General features: G+C 35.9%; 1 protein-coding gene across 4 annotated transcripts in view; it reads left to right on the forward strand.

Moving 5' to 3' along the window:
- SLC39A10 (solute carrier family 39 member 10) overlaps positions 1 to 22,150 on the forward strand; it is an 82,331-nt gene that overhangs the window by 15,286 nt on the left and 44,895 nt on the right. For 3 of the 4 annotated variants that reach the window (XM_017946732.3, XM_003907751.5, XM_017946731.3), the window contains exons 2-3: positions 9,307 to 10,325; positions 12,961 to 13,168. In XM_017946732.3, the coding sequence (XP_017802221.1) occupies positions 9,318 to 10,325; positions 12,961 to 13,168 (1,216 nt within the window). In that variant the 5' untranslated portion in view covers positions 9,307 to 9,317. Of the gene's footprint in view, positions 1 to 2,691; positions 3,927 to 9,306; positions 10,326 to 12,960; positions 13,169 to 22,150 lie in introns of those variants that run through there. The other variant, XM_021923818.2, reaches the window with a different exon arrangement.

Raw genomic sequence — 22,150 nt, forward strand, 5'->3', positions numbered from 1 at the left:
TCAGTTTCTTAGTTTTGAACATGTACTAGTTATGTTAGATGTTATTGGGAAAAATTGGGGAAAGAGTACATGGAAACTCTGAACTACTTTTACAACTTCTTGTGAATCTTAAATTATTTCAAAATAAGAAGTTGAAAAAGCACTTTTTCCTTTGAGTAGTATTAAGTATGGATGTGTTTCTAGAAATCACGTGTTACTGGTGTTACTGATTTTACTAATTAAAGGTTGGAATAAACTTCATGTGGGGAATAAAAATTAAGTTTTGGATGAAATATAACACAGCAACAGTAAAGTACCCAAATGTTAAGTGTAAAATTCAAGTAGTTTTCATGAAGTGAAGCGCAACCATGTACCCAGCACTCAGGTAAGGAAATAATACATTAATAGGAACCCAGAATTCCTCTCATGATTCTGCCCAGTCACTCCCCACACTGAAGTATAGTCACTTCACTACACATTTAGTTCTGGCTTTAGTCTTAAATACAAGAGAATATTAGTGAACTTCATTTTTTCTTTGCATCCAAAGCAAAATATTTGCATTCAAAATAGTATAATAATTAACACAATGATTAAGTTCCTAACTGTAAATTAGCCCCACTCTTAATGCAGAAATTATACAGTGATAGAATACTTACGCTTTTAACTGTGGTTATGTATTGGAAATCAACAGCAAAAGATGAAAATGAATTTTTTGTGGCACGGCTAGTTAGTTACCGGAATCCCTTTTCCCTTTTCTCGTCAGTAGGCTCATCCATTGATGTCTACAACACCTAGTAGAACTCTTCAGTAGAGATTTAATGCATAAAACTTGGAGAACTCCAAAACACAAGAGACGTAATAGAATATTTTGGCTTGGGCAAAGCTGCGTCCTATAAATGTCAGTTTTTAGGATTGAGTGGTATGTGGGCTTGTACCATTTCCCTCATTCCTGTCTCCACCTCAGAGATCCTCTTTATGCTGTCGATGGAAAAGATTGTTAACATCTACTGGAATGCTTGGGTAGGTTGATGAGACCCTGGCCTCCTAGCCGATTGAGATCATGTGACTAACCCCTTGCCAGTGGAATGTGATGAGAAGTGATGCCTGCAACTTCTACTTCCCTTGCTGCTGAAGAAGAAACTTCTGAACCTGGACTTCCATTCTTTATCTTTCCCCGTTGGCTGGAATATCAACTGTGTAAGAATGTTATGTCTCTGAATGACTGGAGCAGAGCTGCACTCAGACCCGGAGTAGTCATCTTTTTTTTTTTTTTTTTTTTAAAGGTCCAGGTGATTTAATATGGAGTAGTCATCTTGAACTGTTTTTGAGAGAGACAAAAACTTGCCCATTTCTTAAACCACTACCTTTTGAGAGAGGTCTCTTTGGAATCAGTAGCTGCTTAGCCTGTAATAACAAAATGCATATTTCATCTAAATGATTTTTTTTTCTTTTGAGACAGGGTCTTGCTCTGTCACCCAGGCTAGAGGGCACAGCGTGATCTTGGCTCACTACAGCCTGGCCCTCCTGAGTTCAATCAATCCTCCCACCTTAGCCTCTTAAGTAGCTGGGAGTACAGGCATGCATCACCACACCCAGCTAATTTTTAATTTTTTTTGTAGAGATAAGATCTCAGTATGTTGCCTAGGCTGACCTCAAACTCCTGGGCTCCACAGTCCTCCTGCCTAGGCCTCCTAAAGTGCTGGGATTACAGGCATGATCCACCATGCCTGGGCTAAATGATTCTTAAGCATACATCTGCTATAGTAGTTCTAAACTAAAGTTGCAAAGTTAGTGAATGATTTACTTTAATAATAAAAAAAAAGTAGAGGTTTAATATTACCTCATGATGTTGCTTGTATCATTGTATTCCTATAATGTTCTCTTAAATGTAAGTGATCTGAGTACTCAAGATTCTTAAAATCTTTTCCATAATAGAGTATGATGTATTTAAAAAATAGAGACAAATGACGTTTTAAAGCTTGTATAAATCATCTACAGCTTTTGTGTTTCATGGAGTCATTCATTTGATGTTGTCTGATCAATATATATGAATGTCCTATTTCCACCTCTGGTACCTATTCATTTAACAGTGAGATAACATGCATTAAAGAAATCTCATGGTATTTGCATATCAGCCAAATGAAGTAACACTCACACCTTTAATTAGCATCTTCTAGTGGAAAATCAAAGTAACTGCAGGGAGTGTAACAGGAGCTAAAGGAATATGTATCCTCCTTTGCTTAACAGTGATTGGTCTTAATTACCCATGCCTTTTCATCTTCATTAGTGTACAAGTAAAATTGATACACAGTTTAAATGGTGACTTTATCCATGAGACTAAGATTAAAAAACATCTCAAACTTAATGCTGCTTTGGAATTGTTTTATAGACTATTTTAAAAAATGCTTAACCTATATATGCCATATATGATAATTCAACTTAATTTGTTCAGATAGATCATAACATTAGGTCGACTAAAGTATTATTTTATTTATTTATTTATTTTGAGACAGCGTCTCTATTGCCCAGGTTAGAGTACAGTGGCAAGATCAGGGCTCACTGCAGCCTTGACTGCCCAAGCTCAGATGATCCTCCCACCTTGACTTCTCAAATGGCTGAGACTACAGGCACACACCACCATGCCCAACTAATTTTTTTGTATTTTTTGTAAAGAGTAGTTCTGCCATGTTGCTCAGGCTGGTCTTGAACTCTTGGGCTCAAGATCCGCCAATCTTTGCCTCCCAAAGTGATAGAATTGCAGGCGTGAGCTACAGTGCCCAGCCCAAAGTATCATTTTAGAGAAATGGAAGTGTTTGGTAATTTATTTGTATAAATAGGCACTCTCAAATTTTGTCTAGCTTGCATCAGACTCACTAGAAAGGCTGGATAAGTCATTGCTAATTTATTTGTGTAAATAGGCACTCTTAAATTTTGTCTAGTTTGCATCAGACTCACTAGAAAGGCTGGATACGTCATTGCCGGGTCCTATCCCTAATGTTTCTGTTACAGTAGGTCTGGGTGGGATGCAGGAATTTGCCTTTCAGATTTCTAGCAAGCTTATGCTGCTCTCACAACAAGTTTGATTAACCACTGATACAAGTTATGTAGTATCTTCAAATTTACAGGAAAGTACATAGAATAATCAAGAACCCGAATCCCATTATCTTGCTTTAACAAATATTAATGTTTTATCATATTGCTTTAGATTCCTTTCCTGTTTTTAAAGAAATAGCACACTGCAAACGCAGTTAAATCTGTGTACTTCCTCTATCAGCTGATTTCCCTCCTTCCCTTTCTGAAAAGATAATGACTCTCCAGAATGCAGTCATCCCATGTTCTCTTGCTACATGAATATATGCCCCCAAATAAGCAATTCTGCATGTTTTAAAATTGTCTGTAAATTATACAGCGTGTATCTTTTTGCAATTTTATATTTCTGAGATTTTTGCATGTTAATACACAGTCTTCATAGTCACATTTGTGACTGCAGTGTAATCTTTAATTACATAAATATACCATATTTATTTATTCTAATGATGAGCATTTAGGTTGTAGCAGGCAAAGTAGTGGTTACACAGTTGACCACTTTTCCTTATTTTATTTTATTTTTGAGACAGAGTTTTGTTCTTGTTGCCCAGGCTGGTGTGCAATGGCATGATCTCGGCTCACTACATCCTCTGCCTCCTGAGTTCAAGCGATTCTCCTGCCTCACCCTGCTGAGTAGCTGAGATTACAGGCACCCGCCACCATGCCTGGCTAATTTTTGTGTTTTAGTAGAGATGGGGTTTCACCATGTTGGTCAGGCTGGTCTTGAACTCCTGACCTCAGGTGATCCACCTGCCTCAGCCTGCCAAAGTACTGGGATTACAGGTGTGAACCACTGCACCTGGCCTGCTTTTCTTTATTTACCTCCTTTTTCCTTGAGGCCTCTTATTCCCGCATGTTCTGTGAGTATTGCCTCTCCCACATACAGTCATATGCATTGCTTAATGCTGGGTATGTTCTGAGATGCAACCTTAGGTGATTTTGTCATTGTGTGAACATCATAGCGTATACTTAGACAAACCTAGATGGTGTAGCCTCCTTTACACCAACCTATAGAGTATAGCCTGTTGCTTCTAGGCTACAAACCTGTTTAAGATATACTGAATACTGTAGGCAGTTGTGATACAATAGTAAGTATTTGTATGTTTAAACATAGAAAAGGTAGAGTCAAAATTCAGTATAAAAGATTTTAAAAATGGTACACCAGTGTTGGGCACTAATATGAATGGAGCTTGCAGGACTGGAAGCAACTGTGAGTGAGTCAGTGAGTGGGCAGTGAGTGAATGTGAAGGCCTGGGACATTACTGTACACTACTGTAAACCAATGATTGGCTTTGGCATGGGCATGTGGTAGAGACCTGAGAGATCAAAGATAGGTAAAGAGAAATCTGAGAGAGGCTTGAGGGAAATATTTTTCTCCCTCGATAAAAAGAGACGTGAAGTTAAACCTTCCATCCAAACAGGATTTCTGTGGAAAAAAAATAAAAAAGAAAAAAATTATGTTTTAAAAAAGATAAACCTTCCAGTTTTGAATATGATTATGCAGGGTTATCTTGAGACTCTGAGAAGGCAAATTTGAGATTGCTTGGATTTTTGGTATTGTCCTAGAATCACCCATTTCTTTTGATTTCTTTTTATGTGAAAGTTTTCCTCTGTTTTAATCATTTGGTTGAGTATTCTGTCATTGCAATAGTTCACATTAGAAAAACATTTACAATCTTGTAATAAGGATTTTTTTTTTTTGAGATGGAGTCTTGCTCTGTCACCCAGTCTGGAGTGCAGTGGTGCCATCTCAGCTCACTGCAACCTCTGCCTCCCAGGTTCATGCCATTCTCTTGCCTCAGCCTCCTGAGTAACTTGTACTACAGGTGCCCGCCACCACGCCCGGCTAATTTTTTTTGTATCTTTAGTAGAGTTGGGGTTTCACCGTGTTAGCCAGGATGGACTCGATCTTCTGACCTCATGATCCGCCTGCCTCGGCCTCCTAAAGTGCTGGGATTACAGGCGTGAGCCACCGCGCCTGGCCCCAATAAGGATTCTTGAATGTGTCTTTGCATGCCTAAGCGCAAGGGTAATTAAAAGTGGAACTTGGGAGCTGTAGAGTGTGTTCATAGTTGGCTGTAATAAATGTCAAGTAGCTTTCCAAAATGGCTGTACCAATATATACTTGCACCAGAGGTAAGGTAGTTTGTTTCTTTGTATTAGACCTTTACTTAACTTCTAGTATTGTGAGATACTAATTTTTGCCTGTTACCGTCTTAGAGCCTTATCTAGATTTGAATTGCCTAGATTATTAGTCATCATGTTGCTGTTTTACCAACCTATTTTATGTTCTTTTCATAGATGTCTATGCAGTAGTGGAGGTTTTTTTATTACTATATGGGCTTTATATACTCTGGATACTGATGTTTTATATACATTGTTTATTTATACGCATTGCAAATATCTCCTAGTATATGGCTTGCTATAAGCTTTTTTGTGTTTTTTTTCCTCCCCCGAGACGAAGTCTTGCTGTGTCACCCAGTCTGGCAGGCCAGAGTGCAGTGGCACAATCTCGGCTCACTACAACCTCCACCTCCCGGGTTCAAGTAATTCTCCTGCCTCAAGCTTTTTTTGGTGGTGTCCTTTATTATAGAGTAATTTAAAAATAATTTAATCAGAAATTTTCATCATGATATGTGCTTTGTGTCTTGCCTAAAAAAATCTTTCCTTATCCCAAAACCATAAAGACATTCTCTTACATTTTCTTCTAGAACTTGTTGATAATTTTGCTTTTCACATACAGGTTTTTAATGTTCTTGGAATTGACTTGTGTGTGTAGTGTGAGGAAGAAGCATTTTCACAATCAATATTATTGATTCTCTTTGAGAACTCTGTTCCACTCCACTGGCCTATCTACTCCCGTGCTAGTTCTATGTTTTTTTCATTAGTATAATTTTATAAAAAGATGTCTTTAATACCTTGCTAATCTTCTGAATTGTTTTGATTGTCCTTGGGTTTTTGCTTTTATGAGTTTTTGGATGTGCTTTTGAAGTCTCACCAAAACCAAACAGCTATGAGGATTTTAATTGGCATTGAATTAAATTTGTATGTACACTTGGGAAGATTTTATATACCTTATGCAATGTATCCCACCTATCGTATAGATGATGTCTCTCTCCAGGTTTTGCAGTTCTTTACTGTCCTTCAGTAACATCTTAATAGATTTTTCCTTTTGATGGTTTTATGTCTTGTTCTACTTAATTCTAGAAACCATACAATTTTGTTTATAATTACATTTTTTGATTGGTTTTCAGTGAAGAAAATTTGATTTTTATAAAACTTTGTATTGAAATAGAATGTGTTCAGAAAGTACACAGAGCATAAATGCCATGAACTGTCACAAAGTAAACATATTTACATAACTACTACTGATGTCAGGAAAGAGCATTACACTTTGCAATCCCCTCCACTCTGGTTTTCTCCCAATTATTACCCCCATCTTTCTTTCAAAAAGTAATCATGGCCAGGTGCGGAGGCTCACACCTCAATCTTAGCATTTTGGGAATTTGAGTTGGGAGGAGTGCTTGAGGCTAGGAGTTTGAGATCAGCCTGGACAACAGAGCAAGATCCCTGAAAGAAGAAAATTAAAACCGAGCGTGGTGGTACACACAGCTACTTGGAAGGCTAAGTGGGAAGATCGCTTGTGCCTGGGAGTTTAAGTCTCCAGTGAGCTTTGATTGCGCCACTGCACTCCAGCCTGGGTGTCAGAGTGACATCCTGTCTCAAAAAAAAAAGAAAAAAAAACCCACATAGTTTAGTTCTATTCCTTTTTACCTTTATATAAGAATTATACTGCTTTCTTTGTTGTTTGTCACTTTTTTCCCAATATTTGTGAAATTCATCTATGCATGAAGCTGTAATTTCATTTTTATTCCTGTGTGATAGATTTTTCTGTTTCATTTATCATTTTATTGTTGATGAACATTTAGGCTTTTATCAGGTGTTTTTTGTTGTTGTTGTTGTTTGTTTTTTCTTTGTTTTTTTTTGACCAGAGTCTGTCTGTATTGCCCATGCTGGAGTGCAGTGGCACGATCACGGCTCACTGCAACCTCCGCCTCCTGGGTTCAAGCTATTTTCCTGTGTCAGCCTCCTGAGTAGCTGGGCTTACAGGCACGTGCCACCATGCCTGGCTAATTTTTATACTTTTAGTAAAAATAGGGTTTTACCATGTTTGCTAGGCCTGTCTTAAAGTCCTGACCTCAAGTGATCCGCCTGCCTTGGCCTCCCAGTGTGCTGGGATTACAGGTGTGAGCCACCATGCCCAGCCTTTTTAAGTTTTGACTGTGGTAAATAATGGTTATGTGAATATTCATGATGGTATTCATGTACATGGATTTCTGTTGGGCATATACCCCAGACTAAAATTGCTGTGCGAGTGCATAGGCTTATTTTCAGCTTCTGGCAGATCTTGCCAAACAGTTTTTCAGAAGATACAATCTATAATCTTACTGTCATTGTACACAAGTTCCGTTTAACTCTATGTACTCTTGCCTACTTTTGATATTGGCAGTATTTTATATTTTAGTTCTTTTTATGGAGTATATAGTGGTGTCTAATTGTGATTTTAATTTGGTTTCCTGAAGACTTCTGAGCTGAACATCTTTTCATTTGGTTCTTAGCAGTTTGGCTGTTGTTATGAAGTGCTTGTTCAAGTTACCTACTCATTTTTTCATTGGGTCGTCTTATTGTAATTTTCATTTGATGTGTAGAAGTTCCTTATATATCTTTTAATGTACATTGTGGTAGTCTTCTCCCAGTCTGCAGCCTGCCTTTTTAGTTAGGTTTTTTTTTTGGATGTCTCTTGATGAAACATAAATTATTAATTTCAGTGTAATATATTATCAATTTTGTGTTCTGTCTCGAAGGTCTTAAAATTAGTCTTCCAAATCTTCAAGATCTGCACTTTCCAGTACAGTAGCCAGTAGCCACATGTGTCTATTGAGCACTTGAAATACAAATAGACTGAATTAGGATGTGCTGTAAGTGTAAAATACATGACAGATTTCAAAGACGTAGTATTAAAAAGAATGTAAAATATTTTAATGATTTTTATATTGATTAGATGTTGAAGTTATAATATTTTGGATATAATGGGTTAAATAGAATAGTATGAAATTAGTTTCATCTATTCTGGAAAACTTCAAAACTACGTAATTGGCTCTTATATTTCTAGATTCTTGAAGTATGCTTGTCCAATAGAACTATCTATAATGATGGACATGTTCTGTGTCTACATAGTAGACATTAGCTACATGTGGCTATTGAACAATTAAAATGTGGCCAGGGTGACTGAGAGGCTGCATTTTAAATTTAATTTTGGTTAATTTAAGTACCCATATGTGACTAGTGGCTACCATTGAACTGGACAGTTCTGGACACTTTATCATTTTAGCATTTCTTGTTTCAGATTTATGTTCACGAGCTATTAGCAATTGATTTTTGTAATAATGTGAGGTAAGGGTCAGATTTTATTTATTATTTCCTTTTGTGTGGAAACCTAATTGACCAAGCACCAAGGAAAAGACCATCCTTTCTGGTTTTTAGCTTTTGTCTTCTGTTCCTTTAGTCTATTTGTTAGTTACTGCACCAAATACCACAGCGTCTTTAATAATTCACAGAGTGAATGCTTCAATTTTGTTCCTCAAGGAACACATCTTAGCCATTCTTGGCCCTTTCTGTTTCCACATAAATATTAAAAACAGTTAATCAGTTTTCACAAAATAATTTCTGAGATTTTGACTGGGATTGTATTGGATACATAGCTTATCCAATCGTAACATGAAATAGCCATCCATTTATTTAGGTCTTTTATTTCTCCTAATAATTTTCTCTCAATAATATTTCTCTCAATAATTTCTCTCTTTTGTATGTAAAATTCTTGTATGTCTTTGGTTAGATACATTCCTAGCTATTTGCTACTGTAAATGTTACTATTTTTGAGTTTTGTTTTCTAATTATTGCTGGTATATAGGAATATAATTTATTACTGTCCTTATATGCAGTAACTGTACTAAACTAACTTATTAATTCTTAAAGATTCTTTAAGGCATGCTGCATAATTAATTCTACCATTTGTGAATAATGACAGTTTCACTTTTCTCTGATTCTTAACATATTTTATCATGAAGGAAATGGAGTGAAACTTTTTTTAGTGGATTGGCAACTTCAAGAGAATTTGTGATTGTTTTGAATGTGTCTAGGTAGAAACTAATACTTGTCTGTCTCTTTAAATCTCTTTAGGAAAAATAGAAATGAAGGTACATATGCACACAAAATTTTGCCTCATTTGTTTGCTGACATTTATTTTTCATCATTGCAACCATTGCCATGAAGAACATGACCATGGCCCTGAGGCGCTTCACAGACAGCATCGTGGAATGACAGAATTGGAGCCAAGCAAATTTTCAAAGCAAGCTGCTGAAAATGAAAAAAAATACTATATTGAAAAACTTTTTGAGCGTTATGGTGAAAATGGAAGATTATCCTTTTTTGGTTTGGAGAAACTTTTAACAAACTTGGGCCTTGGAGAGAGAAAAGTAGTTGAGATTAATCATGAGGATCTTGGCCACGATCATGTTTCTCACTTAGATATTTTGGCAGTTCAAGAGGGAAAGCATTTTCACTCACATAACCACCAGCATTCCCATAATCATTTAAATTCAGAAAATCAAACTGTGACCAGTGTATCAACAAAAAGAAACCATAAATGTGATCCAGAGAAAGAGACAATTGAAGTGTCTGTAAAATCTGATGATAAACATATGCATGACCATAATCACCGCCTACGTCATCACCATCGTTTGCATCATCATCTTGATCATAACAATACTCACCATTTTCATAATGATTCCATTACTCCCAGTGAGCGTGGGGAGCCTAGCAATGAACCTTCAACAGAGACCAATAAAACCCAGGAACAATCTGATGTTAAACTGCCGAAAGGAAAGAGGAAGAAAAAAGGGAGGAAAAGTAATGAAAATTCTGAGGTTATTACACCAGGTTTTCCCCCTAACCATGATCAGGGTGAACAGTATGAGCATAATCGGGTCCACAAACCTGATCGTGTACATAACCCAGGTCATTCTCATGTACATCTTCCAGAACGTAATGGTCATGATCCTGGTCATGGACACCAAGATCTTGATCCTGATAATGAAGGTGAACTTCGACATACTAGAAAGAGAGAAGCACCACATGTTAAAAATAATGCAATAATTTCTTTGAGAAAAGATCTTAATGAAGATGACCATCATCATGAAGTAAGTATAAAAAGATGTCTGATAGCTGCTTCATAATTCTCAGATAATTGTGGTGCATTTTAAAAACAGGATAAATAACAGTGGAGTATTAATCATATTTAAATGTATTTCCATATCTTTACCTATGAAACATCAGGTAATGTTCATGAACAGGATACATTAAGGAATTAAAATCAGTATAAAGATTTTTAAGCGGCTGGGTGCGGTGGCTCACACCTGTAATCCCAGCACTTTGGGAGGCTGAGGTGGGTGGATCACGAGGTCGGGAGATTGAGACCATCTTGGCTAACACGGTGAAACCCCGTCTCTACTAAAAATACAAAAAATTAGCGGGGCATGGTGGCGGGCGCCTGTAATCTCAACTACTCGGGAGGCTGAGGGGGAGAATCACTTGAACCCGTGAGGCGGAGGTTGCAGTGAGCTGAGATCATGCCACTGCACTCTAGCCTGGGCGACAGAGTGAGTCTCCATCTCAAAAAAAGAAAAAAAAAAAAAGATTTTTAAAATCTGAATTTCACTTGTATTTGTTTGTTTCTTATATTCTCAAATTTGGTTTCCTCAAATCTAAATGTATTTTTAAGAAATTTTTTTTATAGTACGTATCTGAAGACTAAGCATTTTAATGTTGTTAAAAAATTTCTTATGAATTGACTCTCCAAGGTAGTCTCTTACTGTTATTATTGTTAGCCACATTCTAGGTATTTGAAAATTAAATTTTTAAAATTGTTGTTCAGTTTGTCCTCTTGGGAAGTAACTAGAACAGTTTCCAGTTCATAAGTTGTTAATTTATTGAATTAACTATTCAGTGTTTCCAAGTCATTGATGTAGCTCCAAAGTCAGGTATTTTGCACATATGGTTAGCTTGTTTTCTCTGTGTCACTTTATGGTAAGGCCTACTTACTCATGATAATTGTTTTTTTCTCAGGCCTTTCACAGACTTAGGATGAATATAAAAAGGTATAATAATAAGAAACTAATAGTAATGGGATGTCCTGTTTTCCTTTAAAATTTTCATACTCTTGGGTACTTACACATTTGGTTGGCTCCTTGATTTTCTTTTTAACTGTTCACCTTAAGCACATTCATTTTAGTTTCATTAAAGGGATGTTGATTCCTTGTTTATTCTATTTTTAGCATTCTTACTAAGTTTAGAAAAATTTGTTAAATTTGTTGTTCATATGTATAGAAAGTAGCACCATCAACTGTGGAAAATGACCACATCCTTTTCTGTCACTATCATTGACATATGTTTTATGTCTAGGTAAATATCTTTGTGTTTCTTCCCTAGATAAATCATCAGCTATTTGGTTTTCAGCAGTTATAAACACTGATTTTAAAATAACATATATCAAGATCTTAGTATGGTTTTGAAGTATGCATTCATTTTATTATTATTTTCAAAAATTTATTCTTTGTAGAGATGGAGTCTCACTATATTGCCCAGACTGGTCTCAAACTCCTGACCTCAAGCAGTTCTCCAGCCTTAAATTCCCAAAGTGCTGGGATTACAGTGCATTAATTATTATGACTTAGGATAATTATTATGACTTAAGATAATATCCTAGAATATTTTGTTGATAATTACTAGATCTTATTGTTCATTTCTTCTTTGTATCACATCCATGAGGTTTGCATCATTAGACTTGTTAATGGCATTCTGATAGGTCTGATGCATACTGGGAATCTCATGATTCTGAAATGTTCAATACTTTTAATAGAGTAGTACCTTATGGTAATTAAGACCTAAGAAGATCAAAAGCAATTAAGTGGTGCTAAATAGAAAAAAATCAAAATTAAAAAAAAACTAAGAAGAATCATTTTTGTGTGTTTATAGGTTTTTAGTTTTTCATGTTTTTTTGTGTGCCATAGATAAAACCATATCGTGAGATAGCAAGTTAATAAACAAGCATGCAACCAGAGCAGATATATGTGACAAAGGGACAGTGCCAGTCTCTTTTGCCATAATTTAGATGCTTGTTTTTAACCATATGATGGATCCACACCTGTTGGCTATTTGTTTTCTGCTTTGTTTTGTTTTTTATTATTATTTTTTCTCCTCTTTCATCAGTGTTAAGCTTACTTTTTGTTTGTTTTTAAAGTACCAGTGGATGAAGCTGCCTTTATTTTTATCTTCCAGTTTTGTTCCTGTCAATGGACATTGGGCTAGAATTTTCCAAAACAATGTGCTTTTGGAGTGCATTTGGCAATGAAAATGTCTATATTATGGTATATTTTAATATAAGCCATTAAAGTACTCTAAATCTATTTAATCTGTTCCACAGATAAGGATCTTGAGTCACCGATGATTGCAATTTGATAGGGAAATGATTTTTCTCATCATCCTACGAGAGTCTTGGGGATATAGTTGTGAGTCATCCTTATCCATGACAAAAAGTCATTATCTTTCATGTGTTGGCGTAGAAAAATTATTAAAGTCCATGAAGAGTTTTGGGTAATATAGTTGAGTGTATCCCTGTTAGAAATTCTTATTAAAAAGTTTTATTTGTAATAGATATCTATATATTACAGATTATTTGCAAGTAGTATTTAGAATATTTATTAGGCAGTAATTTACTTTTTGCATAATCTCCTTAAAGACACTCTTACTTAATTTGTTTTATCACTTTCTTTGCAGTGTTTGAATGTCACTCAGTTATTAAAATACTATGGTCATGGTGCCAACTCTCCCATCTCAACTGATTTATTTACATACCTTTGCCCTGCGTTGTTATATCAAATCGACAGCAGACTTTGTATTGAGCATTTTGACAAACTTTTAGTTGAAGATATAAATAAGGATAAAAACCTGGTTCCTGAAGATGAGGCAAATATAGGGGCATCAGGTAAGAGAAATTTTAAGTTTTTTCTCCTTAAAATAGTACCTGTAGTTACTTTTTAAACTGTAGTTGAATTAGAAAATAATCCTAAATTATTGGCTTTCTTTTGTTATCAGACTTTAAATATATTTTAATCAGGTTTAGATATGCATGTTTAAAAGAAACTGGGGGAAGACAGGAGGCACAATATGTTTTATTTATCTCTTTTGGCATATTACAAAGGGGTATTTTGCTGTGGATGGAGTACTAGATTAAAAATGATATACAGATTTGTGATAAGTTGATTATTTTTGATAAGCAAATATAAGTAATGGGACCCCTAAATAAAGTTATTTGTTCTTGTAATTACTTCACATTTATCAGGGTGCCTCTGTTGAAAAGCAAAGATGATTTAAATTTTAAAGACATAAAAAGGGAAGCTACTGTGTGTAAACTCCAGGAATGTCTGAGAAATGCCTAATAAACTTGGCACGTGAACTTTATTATGGGCATTTCTAGAGAGCTTTCAACTAGGGTAAAACCAAAACTATTTTTAAATTTCTTTTAGGCTCTTTTTTCATGGTACCCACTTGGCTCCACCTTGGTATTCACAGGTACCTCCCACTTAATATTTCAAAACTTATACTCCACACAAAATTTGTACCCCTTAATGGATCCCAAATATCATTACATTTCATTCTTTTGATAAAATCTGGAACTCTTTGACTTTCTTTTTGTCTTTTTTTTTCTTTTCATTTTTTTCCCATTCTGTAATCAGGTATGAAGTCCAGTTAAAGCTATCTCTTCAGTATCTTCTAACTCCATCCACTCTGTCATAACAATTCTGGATTTTCTTGGTTATTGGATTGTTGAAATAACTTCATAACCTTCCCTGCCTGTGTTTGTGTCCCCTTGCAAGACATTCTTAGCACTTAAACTAGATTTATCTTTCTGAAATGCAAAGAGATTCTGACACAGAATTTTTTCTTTATAGTGATAGCTAACATTTTGTTAATACATACTTTTAAAATCTTATTTACTTAAACACATATTGCAGACACTGTTCTAAGCTGAATTCATTTACTCCTCACAACACTTTTATGAGACAGGTAATGTTACTCTTCCCAGTAGCTTTTCTAATATCTCAGAGCTCTTAAGTGGTAGTACTGGGATTCAATCCTGTAACTATTTTGCTATCTTATGTGCTGTTTTAAATGCATTTTTTTCCCCGCTAAGTTTTAGCAGTAATCCTGTGAGGGAGAGATTATATGATTCTTGTTTCTAAAAACAAGATAAGGAAACTGACAGAGCCCACAAACCCTAAGGTTTGTCTGATGAAACCTCTGAGTATCTAATCCCTATGACATTGTCTTCCAAATTAAGTTAGTTCTGATACCACCTTTGTGATTTTTCCCATGTATCTTCACACTACTTAATACTTTGTATTTTCTCACTAATATATATTTTTTATATCTGGAACATGGATTTGATGTGATGTGCTAGTTGTATTTTTTCTCATGCATTTTAGGAAACTGCATCATGCTGTATTGTTCAGAGCCCTTTACTTGGCCCACAAGGCTTTCCGTAATATGATCCTCCCTGTGTGTCTTGACATTCTTACCCCTCATCATTCATTTCTCTCCTCTTTTCTCAGTTCTAACGATAATAAACTACTGTTAATAGATTGTGCCATTTTTCTCCCGTCCCTCTCTCCCTCTTCACTTTCTAAACCCCCCGTGCCTGACTGACGGCTATAATTCCTCAAAGATTCAGTTCAAGTATTGGCCCCTCTGGGTAAACTTAGTGACCATACTAGGCTAAACTATGTTCCCTTCCTTGACACCTCTAGATGTCTCCCTCATAGTATAGATCTTGGGGGATCTTAATAATTAAATTAATCTGTTTTTGTTGGACTTCAGTTGCTTTAATACAGTGACTAAACCTTTTAAACTCTTATGTTGATTGAATGAATACAGTTGCTTAATATAAGTCTGTAAGCGTTCAGTTATAATCCAGGAAAGACACTTGTGTCTTTGAAGATCATTATGTGACTGTATCAATCAGCCTGATATACTTTGATAATGAATGTCTTCAAAATTAGTTTTGAGAACTTTTTTTTTTAACCATAAAGTAATGAAAAACTGATGGAATTACTGTGAACACAGTTCTGGATGAAATGCCAGATAGGGTGGCTTTAGAGGATACTAGTAAAATGAGCAAAATGATATGTATGAATATGGACTTAAAACTGAATTCTGGCATAATAAAGGATTGAAAGGACAGAATTTTTAAACATTTCGTAGTGTAGGAATAAGGTAGACATCCCATTCCAATACGTAAGAATTTTATTTGCGATAAAGATACAAGTAAAAGGAAATATTATTACATAAAAAGTAAAGTCTTTTAGGCACCTACATTTCTATTTCTGATTAATATCTTTGCAGTAGGAAAATAAATTTAGACTAGACAAATGAATCATAATAATCTATGTTCTCTACTAAAAATACAAAAAATTAGCTGGGTGTGGTGGTGTGCGCCTATAGTCCCAGCTACTTGGGAGGCTGAGGCAGGAGAATTGCTTGAACCGGAGAGGCAAAGGTTGCAGTGAGCCGAGATCGCACCACTGCACTCCAGCCTGGCAACAGAGTGAGACTCCATCTCAAAACAATACAAAAACCTATGTTTATTGGGACTTTACCATGTGCTGTACTAAACATTTTTACAAGGATGTTTCTTTTAATTTATTAAACCCACTCAACAGGCACTTTACTTTTGTTTGGTGAGGAAAAGGAGGCTTAGAGAGTAAGTCAGGTAACTTGCCCAAGGTCACACAGACTGCTGCCAGGTAGCAGAGCCATGCTATGAACTATAGTATTCTCCTTCTACAACATATAATCATAACCACTGTGCTGTAATTCTTATGCTTCCTGCTCTACTGTTTCCTCCTGAAAAGGTTTTGGAGAGTGCTTTGCTAGAATATAAGTGGCAGAGAAATGAGGCAAGTTTTATAGAATTATTTTTACTAGTATTTTGACAGATTTGCAAGTATTGTTTTAAGTATAGATAAGTTGGTGGTTTAAAAAAATCTAAGAATGGTCTTCTTGATAAACAAGTGGGGTCCTCTGGTAAGATCAGTAAAGGCAGAGAAAGTGGGTCTTTGCACTAGATTTGAATTCTGATCTTTAAATAGATAAATTTGTCCTCTTTCTTGACTTCATGCTTATTGATCTTGGTGGATGAATAAGCGCCCTGAGAGGCCTAGTCCCTCTCAGGTGCCTGTAAATTCTCACTGTGGCAGGAGAAAGGGGAAGCTAGGTCTGAGATTAGACTTAATTAAAAATACAATAGATTTATTTGTTCCTTGCAGAGAAAAATGGAGACTGAGACTGATCTAAAGTTAAAACTAATAGCTTTTTTCTTGTTTTGAAGTCTTCTGAAAAGCTTCTTGTTCTTTGTTGTTATGTTACCCGTGGATTATTATATTGCCATAGTCAATATATTCTAATGAAGCTGTTGACAGATGCTTGACTATAGTAATATTGAAAGTTACAGCTTATTCAATCTGAAAAGCCTTAGAGGAAATTGTACTTGCTTTGAAAACAAATATGTTACTAATAGTGAATATTGATTAGTTGTTTGCAGGTGGTTATTAGCATTGTCAGAAATGCAGCTTGAATTAATTATGTGCTGATAGATGTTAATAATTGTTAGAGATAATGCCCTGCTAGTAATTAGTTTTAATGACTACTGCACCATTAAGAAAGGTTAACTTGTTCTATATAAATCTCCCATAGTGGCACAGCTACTACCTCATTAACTTTGTTCAAAGACTGCTGTAAACCTAATATGCTATATACTGTGTATGGTAGAAATCGTTTGTTTCACAAGATTGGCTCATTTAGTCATAGAGTTGACCCTAGCTTAATTACCAAGGGGGGTTGTGAATAGGCTGCTAAGCATTTTCTGTCAATTAAAATGCTGAAGCAGTGTAGAAAACTGCCATCTTGCACATGCTTTGAACCAAGTTAATTAGAAAGTTTCCACAGATGAGCGCTTCTTTTTAAAAGAATGCATTTTCTCTCTAGATAATGAGAAAGGGAGTCAGTGAATAACTAAGCTTGAAGACCTTTAGCATTTTAAGCAACCCAATTTGCAGAATAAGTGAAGCTTGTTTCAGACATTTGGTGCTTTTTTATTGCATATGGTATCTTGGGTACATATAAAGAAAACATTTATTAGTGGTCTTTAATAGTTTGTATATTGTTTTATATAAAGTTTTAAAAATATACCTTTTGTTTTGTTTTTGCTTTATACCAAATGAATTGTGATTAAAAAGCCCAACAATTTGGTTAGAAATCAAAACAATTTTACTACCATCATTGCTTTTTTTCCTACATGTGGGAAATTAGGATAGAGTTTATGTAAGCTTAAATTTAAATGTTATAAATTCTACAAATAAAGTATTTAAATAATATGGGAAAGTATTTTAGTACAGTAAGTTCAAAACAGCTTCACATTTCTGCTCATAGGTCAAAAGGATTATTCCTTGGAAGATTCCAAGTTGTTAGAAGAATGAACTATCATTTGAATTTGTAGTGCTTTTAGAAAGCTGAAATTGTTTTTAAATTAATAATTCAGGATAAGAAACCATGTTTATAATGTTGTATACTTAGGAGCTCGTAATAGTAGGACTGTTTTCCTAATGAAATAGTTGTCCAGGAATAGTTGCAATCTACAGAAAATACCTGGAAATTTTCTGATTTATCTGAAAAGGGAAATCTAGCTCTTCACTTATTTGGGACTGGCAGGAGTAAGTGACAATGTGTGTTACATGCAAAATAAATAATTAACCTTACTGCTTATGTATACTTTTAGTTGGCATTGAAATAAATATATTCTGATAATTTTATGTAGTTATAAGTTTGTTTTGTCAAGGTAAAGATACTCTTTTGCCTGTTTGCCTCTATCCTAATTACCTCAAATTTAGAACTGCCATTTGGATTAATAAAGTTAGTATTCCTTCCTACTTTCATGTTTAATTGTACTTTATATTTTCTTATATATTTTCTTTTTTGTGAATCCACCTCTGTGAGGTAAACACAGGAGTCATAAATAAATCACTTGGCCAAGGATTCTCTGAAAAGACTGTGAATTAGTGGAGAAAACAGTGGATTAAAAATTAGATGACCGACTGGGAGCAGTGGCTCGCACCTGTAATCTCAGCACTTTGAGAGTCTGAGGCAAGAGGATCTCTTGAGCCACGAGTTCTAGACTAGCCTGGGCAACATAGGGAGACCCTGTCTCTACAAATAATTTTTAAATTTTTGAAAAAATTAGCTGAGCATGGTGGTGCATGCCTGTGGTCCCAACTACTTGGGAGGCAGAGGCAGAAGGATGACCTTAGCCTGGGAGATTGAGGGTGTAGTGAGCTGTGATCACACTACCGCACTCCAACCTGGATAACAGAGTGAGACCTTCTCTCAGAAAAAAAGAGGACTTTGGATTTAGTTTTAGCTTTGCCATTTTTAGCTATATAAATGTTTTTAAATTGTGGTAAAATTATATAACGTAAAATTTGCCATTTTGACAAATTTTTTTCCAGTTTTTTTAACTGTGATGAAATACAGTAACAAAATTTGTCATTTTAACAATATTTAAGTATACAGTTTGGTGATATTAAATATATTCATAATATTAAATACATCCATAATGTTACACAACCATCCATACTATTTACCTCCATAGTTCTTTTCATCTTGTAAAACCATTAAATACCCATTAAACAGTAACTCCTATTTCCCCCTCTCCCCAGACCCTGGGACCTATCAATCTACTGTCTTTATGTTTATGATTTTGATTAAGCATCTCATATAAATAGAACCATATATTATTTGCCTTTTTGTGACTGGCTTATTTCACTTAGCATAATGTCCTCAAGGTTCATCCATGTTGTAGCATCAGAAATTCCTTCCTGGCCAGGCACAGTGGCTCATGCCTATAATCCTAGCACTTTGGGAGGCTAAGGTGGGCAGATCACCTGAGGTCAGGAGTTCGGGACCATCCTGACCAACATGGTGAAACTTCATCTCTACTAAAAATACAAAAACTAGCTGGATGTGGTGGCGGGTGCCTGTGATCCCAGCTACTTGGGAAGTTGAGGCAGGAGAATCGTTTGAACCGGGAGGCAGAGGTTGCAATGAGCCAGTATCACACCGCTGCACTCCAGACTGGGCAACAGAGCGAGACTCTCTAAAAAAAGGAAGAAAGAAAGAAAGAAATTCCTTCATGTTTAAGGCTGAATAATATGACATTGCATGTATATACCACATTTTGCTTATGCATTTATCTGTCCGTGGACAGTTGGGTTGCTTCCACATTTTAGCTAATGTAAAACATGTTGCTGTGAACATGGGCATCTCTCTGTCTCTCTGAGACCCTGCTTTAAATTCTTTTGGTTATATACCCAGAAGTGGAATTGCCCTATCATATGGTAATTCCATTTTTAATTTTTTGAGGAACTGCCATACTATTTTCCATAATGGCTGTACCATTTTACATTACCCCCAAGAGTGCACAAGTCTCCCGGTTTCTCCACATCTTTGCCAACACTTTTTTCTTGATAGTAGCCAACCTAATGGTGTGAGGTGGCATCTCATTGTAGTTCTGATTTGAATTTTCCTGAAGATTAGTGCTGTTAGGCATCTTTTCATGTGCTTATTGGCAATTTGTATATCTCCTTTCAAAAAATGCCTATTACAGTTCTTTGCCCATTTTTTAAAATCTGGTTATTCTTTTCATTGTTGAATTTTAGGAGTTCTCTATATTCTGAATATTAATCCCTCATCAGATATATGATTTGCAAATATTTTCTCCCATTTTATGCATTGCCTTGTTACTCTGTTGATAATTGTCTTTTTGTTTTTAAATTTATTTTTTATTTCAATAGGTTTTTTGGGGAACAGGTGGAGTTTGATTACATGAATAAGTTTTTTTTTTTTTTGAAACGGAGTCTCCCTCTGTCTCCCAGGCTGGAGTGCAGTGAGGCGATCACGTCTCTCGGCAAGCTCCGCCTCTCGGGTTCATGCCATTCTCCTGCCACAGCCTCTTCCAGTAGTTGGGACTACAGGCGCCCACCACTACGCTCGGCTAATTTTTTGTATTTTTAGTAGAGGCGGGGTTTCATTGTGTGGTCTCGATCTCCTGACCTCGTGATCCACCCGCCTCGGCCTCCCGAAGTGCTGGGATTACAAGCGTGAGCCACCGCACCCGGCCATGAATAAGTTCTTTAGTGGTGATTTCTGAGATTTTGGTGCACCTATCACCCAACCAGTGTATACTGTACCCAATGTGTAGTTTTATCCCTTCCTCCCCCCACCCCACCCTTTCCGCTGAGTACCGAAAGTTCATTGTATCATTTTTATGCCTTGTTATCCTCATAGCTTAGCTCCCAGTTATGAGTGAGAGCATACGATGTTTGGTGTTCAATTCCTGAGTTTCTTCACTTAGAATAATAGTCTCCAATTCCATCCAGGTTTCTGCAAATGCCATTGTTTTATTCCTTTTTATGGCTGAGTAGTATTCCATGGTACATATATACCACATTTTCTCTATCCACTCGTTGGTTGATGGGCATTTGGGCTGGTTCCATATTTTTGGAATTGCAGGTTGTGCTGCTATAAACATGTGTCCAAGTATTTTAGTTCTATAATGACTTTTTTTCCTCTGGGTAGATACCTAGTCATGAGATTGCTGGATCAAATGGTAGATCTACTTTTAGTTTTTTAAGTAATCTCCACACTGTTTTCCATAGTGGTTGTACTAGTTTACATTCCCACCAGCAGTGTAAAAGTGTTCCCTTTTCACCACATCCATGCCAACATCTGTTATTTTTTGGTTTTTTTATTATGGCCAATCTTGCAGGAGTGAGGTGGCATCACATTGTGGTTTTGATTTGCATTTCCCTGGTAGTTAGCATTGTTGATCATTTTTCCATGTTTCTTGGCCATTTGTGTATCTTCTTTTGAGAATTGTCTGTTCATGCCCTGAGCCACTTTTAGATGGGATTGTTTGTTTTTCTCTTGCTGGTTTGTTTCAGTTCTTTGTAGATTCTGGATATTAGTTCCTTGTTAGATGTATAGATTGTGAAGATTTTCTCCCACTCTGTGGGTTTTCTGTTAACTCTGCTGATTATTTTGTTGCTGTGCAGAAGCTTTTTAGTTTAATTAAGTACCATCTGTTGATCTTGGTTTTTATTGCATTTGCTTTTAGGTTCTTGCCCTGAAGTCTTTGCCTAAGCCAATGTCTAGAATGGTGTTTCCAGTGTTCCACTGTTGTGGTTTCAAGTCTTAGATTTAAGTCTTTGCTCCATCTTGAGTTGATTTTTTTTTATAAGGTGAGGGCTGAGGATCCAGTTTCATTCTTCTACGTATGACTTACCAATTTTCCCCGCACCATTTGTTGAATAGGGTGTCCTTTCCCCAGTTTATGTTTTTGTTGGCTTTGTTGAAGATCTGTTGGCTGTAAGTATTTGACTTTATTTCTGGGTTCTCTATTCTGTTCCACTGGTCTATGTGCCTATTTTTATACCAGTACCACGCTGCTTTGGTGACTATGGCCTTAAGCATAGTTTGAAGTCAGGTAATGCAATGCCTCCAGATTTGTTCTTTTTGCTTAGTCTTGCATTGGCCATGTAGGCTCTTTTTTGGTTCCATATGAATTTTAAGATTTTTTTTTTCTAGTTCTGTGAAGAATTATGATGGTATTTTGATAGAAATTGCATTGAATCTGTAGATTGCTTTTGGCAGTGTGGTCAATTTCACAATATTGATTCTACCCATCCATGAGCATGGGATGTGTTTCCATTTGTTTGTGTTATCTATGATTTCTTTCAGCACTGTTTTATAGTTTTCCTTATAGAGGTCTTTAACCTAGTTGGTTCGGTGTATTCCTAAGTTTATTTTATTTGTAGCTATTGTAAAAGTGGTTGAGTTCTTGATTTGATTCTCAGCT

The sequence above is a fragment of the Papio anubis genome, chromosome 10 (genome assembly GCF_008728515.1).
Source record: "Papio anubis isolate 15944 chromosome 10, Panubis1.0, whole genome shotgun sequence".
NCBI classification, from domain to species: Eukaryota; Metazoa; Chordata; class Mammalia; order Primates; family Cercopithecidae; genus Papio; species Papio anubis.